Source organism: Rhinopithecus roxellana, chromosome 21 (genome assembly GCF_007565055.1).
Source record: "Rhinopithecus roxellana isolate Shanxi Qingling chromosome 21, ASM756505v1, whole genome shotgun sequence".
Taxonomy (NCBI): domain Eukaryota; kingdom Metazoa; phylum Chordata; class Mammalia; order Primates; family Cercopithecidae; genus Rhinopithecus; species Rhinopithecus roxellana.
Window position 1 is genome coordinate 62,781,575 of NC_044569.1, and position 17,311 is coordinate 62,798,885.

At 41.7% G+C, this 17,311-nt stretch overlaps 1 protein-coding gene and 1 pseudogene across 6 annotated transcripts in view; both read left to right on the forward strand.

Annotated features, from left to right (window-relative positions):
• The window catches only part of MALT1 (MALT1 paracaspase), an 87,698-nt gene that overhangs the window by 9,819 nt on the left and 60,568 nt on the right, over positions 1-17,311 (forward strand). For all 6 annotated transcript variants that reach the window (XM_030925849.1, XM_030925847.1, XM_030925852.1 and 3 more), the window contains exons 2-3: positions 777-943; positions 15,945-16,066. In XM_030925849.1, coding sequence (XP_030781709.1) covers positions 777-943; positions 15,945-16,066 — 289 coding nt within the window. The remainder of the gene's footprint in view (positions 1-776; positions 944-15,944; positions 16,067-17,311) is intronic.
• LOC104671244 lies at positions 9,263-12,530 on the forward strand (annotated as a pseudogene).

Here is a 17,311-nt window from a genome sequence, read left to right on the forward strand (position 1 = left end):
TATGAATATACACATAGACGTACTACCTTGTTAATGCAAATAGTGTAAAATATACAGTTGTTTATGTTAATTCATTTTTCAGTATGTCTTGAAGACCTATGCCTTTACCTCAGGCTCAGTTTTTTGTACTGAACTAACAGTATTTCATTTGATATGCATGCCCTACTGTATTTAAACTAGTAATTAAGGATATTTTAAATATTTTTTCATTGCTAACCTTGTCACATTGATTGTTCTGTCTAGTGTCATTTTCGAGACATTAGCCTCTCTTCCTTTCAGAGTACTACCAACACCGTTTGTATACATGCATGTTCTATGATTTAAGATGTTTTGGCTCCCTAATGGAATGAGTGCATATTTCTTTCACTCAGGAGGCAGCAAAATGTAGCCTACTGGGGCTTCATTTGGGGCCACTTTGTATTTCACCATCTTTGAAGAAGGAGTAAGGAAATTTTTCTGGCCTTGCTATTCCCCATTCCTAAATTAAAGGCAAAAAACCTTTAAGTATCAAGGCTCAATTTCTCTTACATCCTGTTTCTGGGTTTCTCATTCTCCTGATTTAATAATCATGGGAGCTGAGTGGGAGAAGGGAATAAAGAGGGATTCGCCATGGTGAAAGAGGAGGAAAGGATACTTGCAGTCATTATGTGAAAGTTTGTCACCACCCACCCACTCACTTGTGATTTGTTCTGTACAGCACCACCGTGGTCCAGAGGTATAGCAGATGTAGCATGTGGAAGAAAGCTGTTGACTTGAATTCTTTCTGTTGCTTTCAGTTGCCTAGACCTGGAGCAGTGTTCTCTTAAGGTACTGGAGCCTGAAGGAAGCCCCAGCCTGTGTCTGCTGAAGTTAATGGGTGAAAAAGGTTGCACAGTCACAGAATTGAGTGATTTCCTGCAGGCTATGGAGCACACTGAAGTTCTTCAGCTTCTCAGCCCCCCAGGTAGGTTTGGTTCTTAGGAGTTCATGGAGCCAAACTTAGAAGAAAATATCTCTTTTTGACCAGGTGAATGGTGTTAAGTATTTTTGGAAAATGTAAATGTGTAGTGCCTTGTTTGCTTTCCCAAGCTAAAGAACACATAAAAAGCAAATGCAGCACATGAATATTGGTTGGGTTGTGGTTGAAGAAACCAGCTACATGAGACATTTTTGAGATAGTTGGAAAAATCTGAATATAACTACATATTTGACATATTAAGTAATTATCATATGATAATGATGCTATAGGAGAATGTCCTTTTTTTTTTAAAAGGAGATGCATTTTAAAGTATTTAGGGAGAAGATTCCTATAATGTGCATTGGAATAGTGCAGCCAAAAAAATGAACATATATTTAATCCTATATATCTGTATAGATGAGGTAAAGCAAGTATGACAGATGTTTAAGTTTTTTTTGCTGCAGTGAGGCTTTTGAATGTTGAAATGGTATACATCAAAACCACATATAACTCAACCTTATAACCTTATGAGTTTTTCCTGAATTACCAATATTGGGTGAGGCTTTGCACTTCCCACATCAGGTGAGGCTTAGGAAACAGTCCATCTTCTCCATTCAGCTCCTCTCTTCTCAGCTGCAGATAGAGTTGGTCTGCAGCAGTGGTGGGAGGCAGGAGGGACATGCCATCGAAGTTGCCTGGTTGTGGCAGCACTGCAGGCCTCCTTCCTTACCCAGGGGTCCAGTGGCCATTATTTGTCCCACCGGAAGCAGAGAGGCTAGTTGAGCTTGGAAGGGCAGTGGACAAAGGACCTGATGCACTCTATTTTACGTGGTTTTGATATATACCATTTCATTATATAACCAGCTTGGTTATGATGTATTTTTAAGTTAAAGTTACTTTTTTATTGTTAGTTGTGGGATAGGGAATTAGGAACACATGGTATAGTGCTATGCTGTCAGTTACATGTACCAGAAACCCCAACTCAAATAGACCTAATAAAGAGAATACATTTCTCCTTCTAATTGAAAAGCGTAGAGCTGGTTTGGCTTCAAGAGAATCAAGGAACAATCCTGTTCTCAAGGAGTTGGTTGGTTTTTGTCTTTGCTCTTCCTTTCTTGGCATTGGCTTCCTTCCATGACTGACTTTCCACATAACCCAAGATGTTTGCTGGCTGTTTCTGGGCTCTTCATTCTTGTCCCAGCAAAACCCAGAGAGTTCATCTGGTTAACTAGCTTTGGTCACGTGCCTAACTCTAAACCTGTCACTGTGCCAAGGAGATGGAATGTGCTGACTCCCTGGCTTGAAGCCGGGAGGGGAGTTGGGTTGAGTCAGCTTTCCTGGAACCACATGGATCACCAAACAAAACTGGAACTATTAGAAGGAAAAAGGAAGCAGCAGATACTGGGGAGGTAACTAGTTTTCTATTTGTAGTTTACTGCAAATGGAAAGGGCCCTGGATTATAAATAAGGAGACTTGGACTCCCAGTCATCCCTGCTTTACAAGGCCCGCTGTAGGTGGCGAAATAGGCCTCTGATAAATGCCCTATGAATGTGATACACACTGTATTGGATGCTTGCCTTCTGTTTCCCAGCGCCTCTTCGTACCAACAGGGCTGGGGTGGGAATAAGTAGCTGCTAATGCCACCCTCCCAAATGCAGCCGTTGACTGGCACCAAATAGTAAACTTTCTTTTTTAAACCTGGCCCATTACTGATAGAAACAGTAGACTTCCTAAAGTGGTATTTACTAATTATTATATTGCTGGTACCTGAAGCAGCACCCAGGAGTTGTGACATTTGAAATCTACTAGTCTAGGTTTCATGCTGGTAAAGTCCGAGTTCTCATACTTAGTAAAGTCTCATACTTAGTAAAGTCTGCTTTTACTTACTTTAGTAAGTTCTCATACTTTATGGAATACTAGGGCCTCTGAAAGCTTAGGAAACCTTTCTGGGAAGTAAATATAACATGTATTTCATTCTCTTTTTCAATAATTGTGCTTAATTACCCTAACCATTGTTTGCCAAGGCTATAAAATGAACATAAGTATTCTCTACCTCGCGGAGTTATAGGAGCTACGTGAGATGATGCTGTGTTGAATTTCATCTATACAATGACAGGGGCCTCGTATCTCTTTTGATTTGTGTTGTGATCACTGGCCTGAGATCTAGGGTTTTGGAATTTTTTTAAGGTTCCCATATGTGAAACCAGGCTTGACTGAAATTGAGTCGTATATTTATTTAGGTATAATAATTTGCCTGAATTTTTAAAATAACACTATATTTTTATTTTTGACAGGCCAGCAACTAATAAAGTGCCACCCTAATAAATATTAGTAATCTTCCTTTGAAAAATCCATTTTTGCTCATTGTGGTTTTTTCCAAATAGGATTAGCACTTTTCTATCAATGTTCCCCAGTGCAGATTATCCTGATATTTGGCTTACAGGCTTTCTCAAGATTATCTTATAGGGCTTTTTTGCATTTAAGGAGAGAATAGGAAAAGAAAAGCAGTTTCTTTTTCTCTTTTTGTTTTTAATTTTCTCTTCAGTCCATTTATGAGCTGTAAGGAAATATTATTTGTTTTGTTTTTTAAGTTTTTTGTGAGAAATGTCTTGCTCTGTCTCCCAGGCTGGAATGCAGTGATATGATCTCGGTTCACTGCAGCCTCTACCTCCTGAGGCTCAAGCAATCCTCCCACCTCAGCCTCCTGAGTAGCTGGGACTACAAGCACACACCACCCAGCTAATTTTTTTTATTTTTGGTAGATATGGAGTTTCGCCATGTTGCCCAGGCTGGTCTTGAACTCCTGGGCTCAAGCAATCCACCTGCCCTGGCCTCCCAGAGTGCTGGGGTTACAGGCAGGAGCCACCACCCTGTTTCTATGTTACCACTTGTGCACTTTTTCTGTGAGGTTTTCTGTCATGTTAGCCATATAATATCCTTAGGAATTGGTTGTTGCTTGAATGTTAGTTGTTGATTTAACAGCAAATATTTTGGGATCTAATAAAGCTCAGTAATTTTAGGAAGAAGTAATTAATTTGTTAGCTTACTATCTGCATCTAGTATGAATAATCTAAGCTTTACTCTTTTTTTTTTTTTTTTTTTTTTTTTTGAGATGGATTTTCACTCTTCTTGCCCAGGCTGGAGTGCAGTGGCGTGATTTTGGCTCACCGCAACCTCTGCCTCCTGGGTTCAAGCAGTTCTCCTGCCTCAGCCTCCCGAGTAGCTGGGATTACAGGCATATGCCACCACGCTCGGCTAATTTTGTATTCTTAGTAGAGATGGGGTTTCTCCATGTTGATCAGGCTGGTCTCGAACTTCCGACCTCAGGTGATCCACCCGCCTCGGCCTCCCAAAGTGCTGGGATTACAGGCGTGAGCCACTGCACCCAGCCGACTTATTCTATTTATACATAGTAGAATAAAGAAATATAAGAATTATAGAGAAGAATTTTAATATTTTAATGAAGATATTGAGAATAAAAGCTACTGTAATTATATTAAGAAGATAAGCTCTGATAGAATCAACTTAATTGGTGGTTTGCCTCATGCATTCAGTGAAGTTTGCTGTATTGCAGTGCCTTTGCTGTGCTAGGCATTATGCTAGGCACTGTGAGTTCAGAGATGAATAAAGCAATAGTTTCCACCTGCTGATAGGTCATAGTTTAGTAGGGGAGACAAACATGTAAAAGATCATATCCAAGACAGTTGTAAAAAATACATATATGGTAAGTTTATATGATCTCCAGTTTTCCCTCTTTGCTATATTCTTGAGTCTTAGTGAAAATACAAAATAGAAATATACTAATGTTTTCTCTTTTTTGCATTAATACTATTTCATAGAAGGACATTACTTCTTATTCCGCAGGAAGTCTGATGATTTTTCTCGGTCCTTACAGAGAGAAGCCTGGTTTGGGTTGTCCTGTGAACTGGCCTTTGAGGTCTAAATGCAGGGAGAAGGGGAAACTTTAGATTTCTTTTGATTAAATGAGAAACTATAGTCTTACGTTGCCATAGTCTGTTCCAAGTGATGGTTCCAACTACAGTCAGAGGTAGCTCTGAGAGGTAACTATCATGTGGAGTTTCTCTGTCTTTTGAGAAACTGACCAAGTTTCTTTTCTGGATTTGTTTTGGTGCCCAGAAATAGCTAGGGCAGTATCCATGCATCTCTAAGTAGAACAGTTTCTGTGATGAGGAGCCAGCTTCAGCAGCCACTCAGCATGAAGTCTGAGTGTAAACTCCCTCTGGAATTGTAATCTTATCTATTTTCTGAAGGAGCCTCAGAGGATCGAGGTTTACTCTCTGTTGCTTTCTCTCTTGCCCCTCAGTCTGCTCTTACTTGAATTATATGATAGAGAAATCGCTTCTAGTTTTTATGTGTGGATGGTGTTCATCCCATTTTCCAGTGCTAGTAAATTGTTTCCCTACTTTTATTCCTTTGCTCATCTCAGTGGGAACTGGAGAAGGGGGTTAAATGAATGTGTTGAAATGGTTTTGAACCAAAGGTCTGTAATGATTTTTTTTTTAGATCTTATTTAAGTTTCAAAGACTGATTCCAAAGCAACCAATATTGACATTTGTGTTATTGGCAAATGCAGATAGACTTAGATGTGTAGTTCAAGGTGCTTTTGTTTCTTTTGTTGTTGTTTGCTTGCTTGCTTTTTGAGTCTCACTCTGTCACCCAGGCTGGAGTGCAATGGTGTGATCTTGGCTCACTGCAACCTCGTCTCCCAGGTTCAAGTGATTCTTCTGCCACAGCCTCCTGAGTAGCTGGGATTACAAATGCGCGCCACCACACCTGGCTAATTTTTGTATTTTTAGTAGCGATGAGGTTTCACCTTGTTGGCCAGGCTGGTCTCAAACTCCTGACCTCAGGTAATCCGTCCACCTTGGCCTCCCAAAGTGCTGGGATTGCAGGCGTGAGCCACCACACCCAGCCTATTTGTTTCTTTTGTTTTAAGTGAAAACATTGTGAGTGTAGAATTATAGGCTTCATCAGTCCTAGTTACGTACACCACGAAATGGTTGCCTGGAGAAGTGATGCCCTTAACCTGGAATGGGCAGACCAGAGGCTGAACAATGGGAGCTGTTCAGAGAGAACATTCTTGATGTGGGTCTCATTAAGATGAATCCCAAGTTGCTTTTCAGCTCAAGTGTTGCGATATTGCTGTTTTATATCACTCTTCATATGAAAGGTGCCTCACTGAGGGTACCTATGAGATGTCTGTGGCAGGGTCATGTGCCATCTTTTCAGTAGCATCTTTTCCGTTTGCCTCTACTCTTTTTATTTCGTATCATTTTTTCTTAGATCCGTTGTAACACATGCATTGTTATGTTTTGGCTATTAATTTTTATTTTTTATTTCTAAAATAAGTGCAAAGATTGTTTAATATTATTCTTTAGTTTCTTTTTTTTTTTTCTTTATTGAGACGGAGTCTCGCTCTGTCGCCCGGGCTGGAGTGCAGTGGCCGGATCTCAGCTCCCTGCAAGCTCCGCCTCCCGGGTTTTACGCCATTCTCCTGCCTCAGCCTCCCGAGCAGCTGGGACCACAGGTGCCTGCCACCTCGCCCGGCTAGTTTTTTGTATTTTTTTTTTTAGTAGAGACGGGGTTTCACCATGTTAGCCAGGATGGTCTCGATCTCCTGACCTCGTGATCCGCCCGTCTCGGCCTCCCAAAGTGCTGGGATTACAGGCTTGAGCCACCGCGCCCGGCCATTATTCTTTAGTTTCTAAAATGCCTTTACTTCACATTTTATCTTGACAGTTCTGTGAAGCGACGGAACAATACTATTGTGAACATTTAAATTTTAACCAACAAACATTTATATGGAAAATGAGATTTCCAAAAGTTATCATTTGGCCAAAGTCACAGTTGTTAACAAAGATGGGATTAAAAACCAGGTCTGCTGACCCTGACCTGAACTCCATGCCATTTCCATTATGCTAGGAAATTTCTGAATTAAGAAACTTAGTTTTGTATTATTACCTCAGTTGCCTCTTTGACCCATGGACTTCAATTTTTTTCTTCTTGCCAACTTCAAAAGTGCTCAGAGACTGGATCTTGTTTGTAAGGGACTTTTCTTATTTCGTGAACATCAGGAAATTGGCAATTATTCCTCAAAGAAAAATATCAAGAAGTGAAGAGAGAAAAAGATGGTATGGATGGGCATGAATATAAGGAAGAAGTAGAGGGAGAGAAAGGGCTGGTGAACAAGGCGTGAAGGAATATCTTTCTGGGTGTGGAGTGTTGAGGGGAGTCTCAGGCAATGTAACAGGATAAGGCATGTGATGTGGGAGACTAGGTTTAGCTACAATCTATACAAATTTCAGTTGACATGTAAGAGAAACATGTAGACATACTTTGTATAATGCCGTGGGAGGGACACACATGGACCTACTTTGGTTATACAGTGGGGGAAATTGTTAGAGGAAGAGGAATATTTATCTGGGCACCCTGTGGGGCATGTAGATACTCTTCTGTGATAGCATAGAAGATTGCAGAGTAACTTTGAGGATGAGTTTTAGATGGAAGTTGATGAAAATCTTTTTTTTTTTTTGTTTCATGGCCTCTGAAAGTAGATGAACTTCAGTATATGGAATAGATCTGTTTCTGGAAAAAGTATTTATTGATAAACTGCATCAACATTTAAATGTGTTGTGAGAGACAATAACTTCAAGGGAAGCTATGATGTGTCCTTTTGTCAAAAATTACCCTACTTTGTCTTTCTTATTCCAGCAGGGTTTTAAATTTTTGTTTTATTGCTTAGTAGCATGTACTTGTTTATCAGCATATGTGTGTGTAGTTGAAAGCACGATCCTTGGTTCCATCGTACCTAGTCACATTCTCCCAGGGTTACAGGAAATCAAGTAACTTCTCTGACTTCTTTGTAGATGTTATCTGAAAAATATGCTTGTTTGCCAGGAAGCTGTGTGTTCACCGTTTAAAATAGAACTTTCATTTGTGTGCCTTCATACAGCCTACATAGCACTATACCATATTCTTTTTTTACCTTTGTTCAGCACCTTCTCACTAGTGGGTGCTGCATTGGGGTGGCTAAGGGTTGACCATGGGTCCCTGTCGCACAAGGCTTTGTGGGAGGAAGGAAATTTGTGTGGTTAAAACATGGGAGGTATTGCAACTAATTTTCTTGACTATTCACCAGGGGTGGTTTCCAAATCACATTTTGCCTTTCAATTCTCAGTCTTTGAAGCAATAAATTGTATATATATTTTATACACACACACACTTGCTTATTCATAAAGTTGTTGGTGCAGGACAGGCTTATAAACTGTGAATTTAGATGTACATTAAAAGCCACTTTGTCTTGGCCCAGCATGGTGGCTCACACCTGTAATCCCAACACTTTGGGAGGCTAAGGTAGGTGGATCTCTTGAGGCCAGGAGTTCTGGGCAACGTATGAGGCCAGCCTGGACAATGCAGTGAGACCCTGTTTCTACAAAAAAATTAAAATAGTACTAATTTTAAAAATCACTTAGTCTTGTGTCCCACACAAAGGAAGGATAACTTTTAGAACCTGGCCATGTGGTCCCTTTCCAGTAGTCACCTACTTCTTTGTAAAATACTCAAGAGGAAAAACACTTTCCATCATTCTTGTCTCTTATCTCCTTGTAGAGTGGCAGAGAATATTTGCCATGGTATATATTCATGAGCAGTGTCCTGGTGTGGGATTGCTCTTTGTGTGATACACTTTCTCAGAAAGATAGGCTCACTGTGGCAGAAAGCGGATTACCATGGGAGATACATTGAGAATCACCAAGAGGCCAGGCATGGTGGTTCACTCCAATAATCCCAGTGCTTTGGGAGGCTGAAATGGGGTGGATTGCTTGAGCCTAGGAGTTCAAGACGAGCCTGGGCAACATGGCCAAACCCTGCCTCTACAAAAAATGCAAAAAGTAGCCAGGCATGGTGATACACACCCTTAGACCCAGCTACTGGGGGGCTGAGGTGGGAGGATAGCTTGAGCCCAGGAGGTTGAGGCTGCAATGAACCCTGATCATGCCACTGCACTCCAGCCTGGGTGACAGAGCAAGACCCTATCTCAAAAAAACAAAAAAAAAGAATCAGAATCACTGAGAAAGCAAAGCATAAGGGTTTAAAACCTTTAAAAGGCAGGAAAACCTAGGTTTGCGTCCTGGTTCTGCCATTTTACAATGTTAAAAAAAAAAAAAGGTCTCAGTTTAATTTAGCCCAGGTAATCTGGGTGACCTTCTGCAAATTATGTACCTTATTTTTATTGTAACATAGTTGTAAGTAGTATCTACCTTGTGTGGTTATTTCAAAGGTTAGTGATAAAAATGCCTGGTACATGTAAAGCAGTAACTTGGTGCTGTAGTAATTTCTAGTATTATTATGTATATTCAACAAACACATGTTGAACACCCACTAACACCCACTGCACTGCCATATGCTGGGCACAATTCTAGTTGCTGAATGAACTGGTGACTAAGACCATCAAGGTCCTTGCTCTCATGGAGCTTCTATTTTAGTACCTAAGACGAACAGTAAGAAACAGGGATTTTAGAAAGTGAAGGACACTGAACTGGGTGAATGTAATAGATAACTGTGGGGGTGGGAAGGTACCTAATTTAGAGACATTTCCCAGAGAAGCTGGTGATAATTTAGTAAGAAACCTGGATGATGAGGAAAGGGCCTGCCATGAAACAGAATAGTGGAAGCCAGTGGGGTGGCGGTTGTAGGGGATGGCAGAGCGGAGCTTGTCGGGGGGAACCCAGCAGAGGACTGGTAAGTGGAAGGCAGAAAAGAGCTTGGCTTGTGGAAGGAAGGAGGCCCAGTACGGCTGGAGCTTGGTGAGCCTGGAGGAGAGCGGGAGGGGCCAAAGGAGGGAGCAATTCGTGGAGGACTTTGTAGCCCTGGTAAGGAATTTGGATTTTTTATTCTAAGTACAGGCACACTTTGTTTTATTATGCTTCACTTTATTGCACTTTGCAGATACTTCGTTTTTTACAAGTCGACAGCTTGTGGCAACCCTGTATCTAGCAACTGTCAGTGCCATTTTTCCAACAGCATGTACTTACTTCGTATCTCTGTGTCACACTTTGGTAATTCTTACAGTATTTCGAACTTTTTCATTATATCTGTCATGGTGATCTGTGATCGGTGATCTTTGATGTTACTACTGTGATTGTTGGTGCGTGGAAAGATGGTGGCATCCAGGTGGCAGTCTTAAGAAGACCAGATCAGTATGGTGTTGGCATTGGGGACTGCTAGGCAGGCACTGGCTAGCTCCAGGCAGCTCAACCTTGGACACTCAACTCCGAGACGTGGAGTGGGGCCCCTGTAAGTGGGGCATGCACTCCATGTGGAAGCCAGAGCCTTCTCCCCTGGATGGAGTGTACGAGATCCCTGGACTGGAGCCCATCCGTCCGTCCGTGGGAAAGATGTACTTCATGCCCGGGCTGCCACCGCTGATCTTCCTGCCCTGGGACCCTGGCTAGAAACACCCAAAGTTCTGCTCACCCCCTGTTCATGACCCTGGGACCCTGACTCGAAGCCCCCAAAGTTCTGCTCAAGCTCCATTCACAAGCAGCCACTATACAAAGACGAGGCGTGCTAATTTCACCAGCGTTGCCTCCTTCTCAGGGGTGTCAAACAGGCCCTCTGGCTTACCAAGGCCAAGTTAATAGAACGCCTTCCTGAGAAAGTACTTAGCCTTGTTGATGATACAGGGAACCACATAGAGAACCAAGATGAGTGTCTTCTGAATTTGATCTCTCATGCCTGTCTCTGGCACTGTACTGAGGACATCCTCAGGAGAGAGGCCTGCTGTCTGGTCATTGTAGACAGTCTGATACAGTTGTGTAAGTCTCAGATTCTCAGGCATCCTTCTCTGGCCAGGCAAATTTGTGCCCAAAACTCCACGTTATCCACCACCTGGAATTGAGTCTCTTCTTCAGGGTCATGGTTGTAGTGGAGCCCGCTGAGTGCCAAGGATCCTCTGTCCCCCTCATCTCCTCCAGAGAAGAGGTTGAAGCTACTAAAAATTATGTTCTTGAGACCTTCTATCACCAACCCCCCCCCCCCACACTGATCTTCAGGAATGCAATGTTTATGATGTGAAAGATGGCACAGGATTCTGGGAGGGCTGTCCTTACCCCTATCTCCATATCCTGTACTTCCTGGAGAAAGCCAGTTTACAACCACATAGCCTTCAACCAGATCAGCTGTGGGCCAAGATGATCCTGTTTGCTTTTGGCATTGCCCTGGCTCAGGCCCAGCTCCTCTGTGGGAACGACACCAAGATCTTGGAGCAGTCCGTGGTTGTGCAGAGTATATGCACAGACAGACGTGCATTCCATTTCCTGGTATTACAGTTGAACACCACAGACCTGGCCTCTAACAAGTGTGGCAAGAGTTTGGTCTGGATGGAATCATACCAGCTACTCTCAGCATTTTTGGTGTCTCCCAGTGATCAAAAAGAAGGTGGGGCCGGGCCCAGTGGCTCCCGCCTATAATCCCAGCACTTTAGGAGGCTGAGGCAGGTGGATCACAAGGTCAGGAGATTGAAACCAGCCTGGCTAACAGTAAAACCCCATCTCTAGTAAAAAAAAAAAAAAAAAAAAAAAAAATTAGCCAGTTGTGGTGACACGTGCCTGTAATCCCAGCTACTCAGGAGACTGAGGCAGGAGAATTGCTTGAACCTGGGAGGCAGAGGTTGCAGTGAGCCAAGATCGCGCCACTACACTCCAGTCTGGGTGACAGAGCGAGACTCTGTCTCAAAAAAAAAAAAAAAAAAAGGTGGTTGTGGAATGTGTTGGACTGACTGGTTTCCAGTAGAAGACATCCAGGAAGTTTTTAGCTCTGTATTTACATGGTGTTGTGTGAGCCAAGGACCATTCTGAGGCCTGAAACCCGCCTTTGCCTTCTCCCACTGAAGAGGGTCTGGAGTCCCCCTGGAGCCTCAGTGCTTATCTAGCCTGGTGGTCTCACTGACAATAAAGAGCCCTTGCATTGCAAAGAAAAAAAAAAAAAAACTATAATTGTTTTGGGGTGCCACAAATTATGCCCCTATAAGAAGGTGAGCTTAATTGATAAATGTCACGTGTATTCCGACTGCTCCGCCAACTGGCCATTCCCCTCTCTCGTGTGCTCTCTCTTTCTTCCTCTCCCTCTCCCTCCCTGTCCCTCTTCCTCTCCCATCTCCCCCCTCCCTCTTTGGGCCTCCCTATTCCCTGAGACACAACAATATTGAAGTTCGGCTGATTAATAACCCTACATTGATCTCTTAAGTGTTCAGGTGAAAGGAAGAGTCACATGTCTCTCACTTCACATCAAAAGCTAGAATTGATTTATAGTTAATGAGGAAAGCATATCAAAAGCTGAGATAGGCTGAAAGCTAGGCCTCTTGTGCCCGTTAACCAAGCTGCGAATGCAAAAGAAAAGTTCTTGAAGGTAACTAAAAATGCTACTTCAGTGAACACACGAATGATAAGAAGGCAAAACATCCTTATTGCTGAGATGGAGAAAGTTGTAGTAGTCTGGATAGATCAAACCAGCCACAGCATGCCCCTAAACCAAAGCCTAATCCAGAGTGAGGCCCTAACTCTCCTCATTTCTGTGAAGGCTGAGAGAGATGAGGAAGCTGCGGAAGAAAAGTTGGTTCATGAGGTTTAAGGAAATAAGCTGTCTCCGTAACATAAAAGTGCAAAGTGAAGCAGCAGGTACTGGTGGAGAAGCTGCAGCAAGTCATCCAGAAGACCTGGCTAATGCCAGGCATGGTGGCTCACAATTGATCATGGTATCTGTAGTACCAGCACTCTGGGAGGCCAAGTCAGGAGGATTGCTTGAGCTTAGGAGTTCAATACCAGCCTGGACAACATGGTGAAACGCCGTCTTCGCAAAAATACAAAAAATTAGCCAGGCACGGTGGTACCTCCCTGTGGTCCCAGCCACTCAGGAGGCTGAGGTGGGAGAATTGCTTACACCTGGAAGGCAGAGGTTGCAGTGAGCGAGATCATGCCACTGCACTCCAGCCTAGGTGACAGTGAGACCTTGTCTCAAAACAAAAAAGCAAAAAAAGATCCAGCTCTTTAAAGAAAATGGCTATAATAAACAGATTTTTCAGCATAGATGAAACTGCCTTCTGTTGGAAGAAGATGCCATCTAGAACTTTGATAGCTAGAGAGAAGTCAGTGCCTGGCTGACTCTCTTGTTAGGGGCTAATGCAGCTGACAACTTTAAAGTTGAAGCCAGTGCTCATTTACTATTCTGAAAATCCTAGGGCCCTTAAGAATGATGCTAAAAACTGCAAAGTTTTTGTCCTAAATAACTGGATGGATGGTGGTAGACTGTAAGACTGGTTTACCATCTTTGAGATGGGGAAACTGTGGGGACTGGCAGAGGAGTAGATTTTGTGTCAGAAGGGATTTGGGTATATGAAATTTGTAGTGGCTATAGGACATTCAAATTTAAAGGTAGGGTAGCCAAAACTCCTATATTTTTTAGGTTTATTACTTATTCTCTTTTGTCATTGTTGCAACTTTTTTTCTGTCACATCGAAACTTGGGAAATTAGAATCTTTGTATTTCAAAGTTGTGATGTAAAACTCCTGGCAGATGAATGGTAAATATGGGGACATTCAAATACAGTGTTATAAATTTGCTGGCTTCAGCAAGAGTGCTTATCCCATTTTCCACCTTTCCTACCAACATGTATCACAGATTTCAGAAAGATTTTGAACTTCTATCCTGTACTAACTTGGCCTCTACATAAAGGATTAGTGAATCAATGTCCTCCCTTGGCAAGAGTTTAAAATTCTGAGAGGCTCTACTATATTTACTAAAGATTTTCTAGGGTTTCTCGAGACCCTCTAATGTGCTAGGTATACAATAAATATTTACTCGTTTTTAATTTTGGTTTTATTTAGTATCTTTGTGCTATGACTTTCGTGAACATTTTTTTTTTCCTAGAAAGTTTAGCACCTTTGAGGTATTAAGATTACTGTTATTTACACTGTTTCCTTTTTACTGGTAGTCTTGTTTTGTTTCTTTGCATTGGTGGGTGGTAGAAGAAAAAGACACTGTTATGAGGTCACATTCCGTATAGACAAGCAAAGAAAATAAAAGTAGGTGCAGGAAATTAAGTTTTATAAGTTTTAATTTTTCTTTCCTTTCTAAAAGCCAGCTAACCCAGTTTTATTTATTAAAACTTTTGCAAATGTAAACTTTTCTACGTTGGTTTCTTTTATGTCAGTTATCTCTTGCTGCATAATCAATTACCCCCAAGTCAGAAATGAAAAACAACAACGGTGTATTATCTCACACAGTTTCTGAGGATAGCAGTCCAGGAGTGGCTTAGCCGGGCAGTCCTGGCTGAGGGTCTCTCATGAGGCAGCAGTCAGACTCTGAGCCAGGTCTGCAGTCGTCCGAAGGTTTCCCCAGGGTTGGAGGATCCTCTTCTCAGATGGCTCGCTCACAGGTGTTGTCAGGAGACCTCATTTCCTCACTGGCTGTGGCAGGAGGTCTGTTTCTTTCCACAGTGATATGGTTTGCCTATATTCCCACCCAAATCTCATCTTGAATTCCCATGTGTTGTGGGAGGGATTCAGTGGGAGGTAATGGAATCATGGGGGCAGGTCTTTCCCTGCTGTTCTTGTGATAGTGAATAAGTCTCATGAGATCTGATGGTTTTATAAGGGGGAGTTTCCCTGCACAAACTTTGTTTTCTTGTCTGCCGCCGCGTGAGACATGCCTTTCACCTTCCACCATGATTGTGAGTCCTCCCTAGTCACGTAGAACTGTACGTCTATTAAACTTCTTTCTTTTGTAAATTGCCCAGTTGTGGATATGCCTTTATCAGCAGCGTGAAAATGGACTAATACTCTTACCACTTGGGCCTGTCTGCAGGGCTACCTGAATGGCCTCCTGCCATAGTCATGTGCTTCCCTGGGGTGAGTGAGTGAGAGCGAGGCAAGAGAAGGAGTGGGGGTGTTCCATTATTGACTAGGATTTTCTTCCAAATTCCTGTCAAAAGTCTTCCAAGCTTCGATGTTGGCAGTTATTCCTCAAATGAGGAATGTTTGTGTCACGGGTATATCAAATATATATCCCACTGCTCTGTTCCTGTGTCCTTCTCTTCCAAAATCGTTTTCTTTTCAATGCTAAATAATAATGCAGTAATTTGAAGACATTTTCAATGGTGTTGTCTTTGTCCATTGCATGCTTCCATAGTAGAGTACCACAGTCTGGGTAGTTTTTAAAGAACAGACATTTATTTTGCACAGTTACAGAGCCCGGGAAGTCCATGATCAAAGAATTAGCTTCTGATGAAGGCTTTCTTGCTGTGTCCTCACACGGCACAAGGCAGAAGGGCAAGCAGGGAAGAACAATTTGTCCTCACATGGCAGAAAAGAGAGAGAACCCACTCCTGCAAACGCCCTTATCACAGTGTCATTAATTCATTCGTGAGGGTAGGGCCTCCCGCTAGGCTCTATCTCCCAACATTGTTACACTGGGGATTCAGTTTCCAGCTCATGAATTTGGAGGCATACATTCAGACCATAGCAGACATTGCAGCTTAACACTTGAGTTCCTAGCAGTGCATGTAACTCAACTGAAGTGGCAGCTATATGAGCATTTGTGACCAAACATTTCCATGAGCTGACACTGAGAACTACCCTATGGCTCTGCCTGACAGGCATCTGTTACAAGGTGCATCCTGATTTCAGAAGTGTTAGAATACGGGGGGAAAAGCTTCTAAAAATTGAAGAAATATGGTAAATAATTTTCTCCCCCACCCAGTCATGGGGAAGTACAATAGATCAAAGTCTTCTGCAAATAAGTTTCTTTCCTCTGATTTTACAAAGCCTGCAACTCACAAAGTGTAAATTGATTGAGAAGGCGATGTGAATGAGTGATTTATGAGAAAGATAAATATGCAGGTTATTTCTAAAATGTTTCAGTTTTTGGTTTCAGATGTATAAACAAGGAAAATCCCTCTTTTGTGACTTTATTTTTTTTTTTTTTTCTTTAGGAATAAAGATTACTATAAACCCAGAATCAAAGGCAGTCTTGGCTGGACAGTTTGTGAAACTGTGTTGCCGGGCAACTGGACATCCTTTTGTTCAATATCAGTGGTTCAAAATGAATAAAGAGGTAATTTTTAAAAACATACCTTTTAATTCTTCTGTTATAAGGAGAGAGAATGATAGAGAATTAATTAACATTATTGTCCTAAATGTAGTTTTAACAGTTTGGTAAAAGTCTGACAGACATTGCTAGGTTATTATGAAGTAGTCAATAATCATTATTTTGGTAAGACAGTTCCAGAATTGTTGTATAGAAACATTGTAAACAATAATGAAATAGTTCTCTACTCTAAAAATTGTGGAAAATAGGGATTACTTAGGGCAACAGTGTTAGCAAGTATAAAACATCACCAGTACATTCTTGTATATACAAAACTCTTTACAACAGATTATGTTCCAACCAAAATCTTTAGAAGATTTTCAAGGCTATATGGAAAGTTAATGTGCTATTCTTTTTAAGAATTCCAGATCACTTGGACTCGGGAAGGGGAAAATCACACACTGGGGCCTATCATGGGGAGGGGGGAGGAGGGAGGGATTACATTGGGGAGTTATACATGATATAAATGATGAATTGATGGGTGCTGACGAGTTGATGGGTGCAGCACACCAACATGGCATAAGTATACATATGTAACAAACCTGCACGTTATGCACATGTACCCTAGAACTTAAAGTATAATTTAAAAAAATAAATAAATAAAATAAAAATAAAAAATAAAAAATAAAATGAAGAAAGAAAAAAAAAAAAAAAGAATTCCACATCACTGTTTTATCTGTATGAGAAGATTTAGTAAAATCTGAAGTAAAATTCAGATTGGCAGAATGGGCCATTTATTCCTTTTGTGAAATGATTGGATCCCTGCAGATCTTAGAATCACATCTTAGAATTCTTTTTTCTTCAGAGTTCCTTGAGCCATCCTGCACTGGGAGTTTCTCAGTGGTCTGGCTGCCTGCATTGTGTCCCACTTCTGTGGGCTTTTCTCTTCCATTCCTTCATCCCTCTCTACTCTGCTCCCACTTCCACAGTGCCCAGAAAGTCCATATTCTTTTCACTCTGTTAGTCCCAGTAATTCACCTTTCTTCCAAACTTGATGCCATGTCTCCCTTTGCAAATCTGAAACTAAATAAAAGCTGTTCTGAGAATGACTTTTCCTTTAATTGGATTGCCTCATACTGTAAGAGAATTCTGTGGTTTTATACAATCTTTTATTTCTGTCTGTTACACAGCGGTAAGACAGAGCAACTGTGGAATGTAGTAAAAAGATTGCATGTAGCTTTGGCACTAGATAGGTCTGTGTTGGAACCCTGA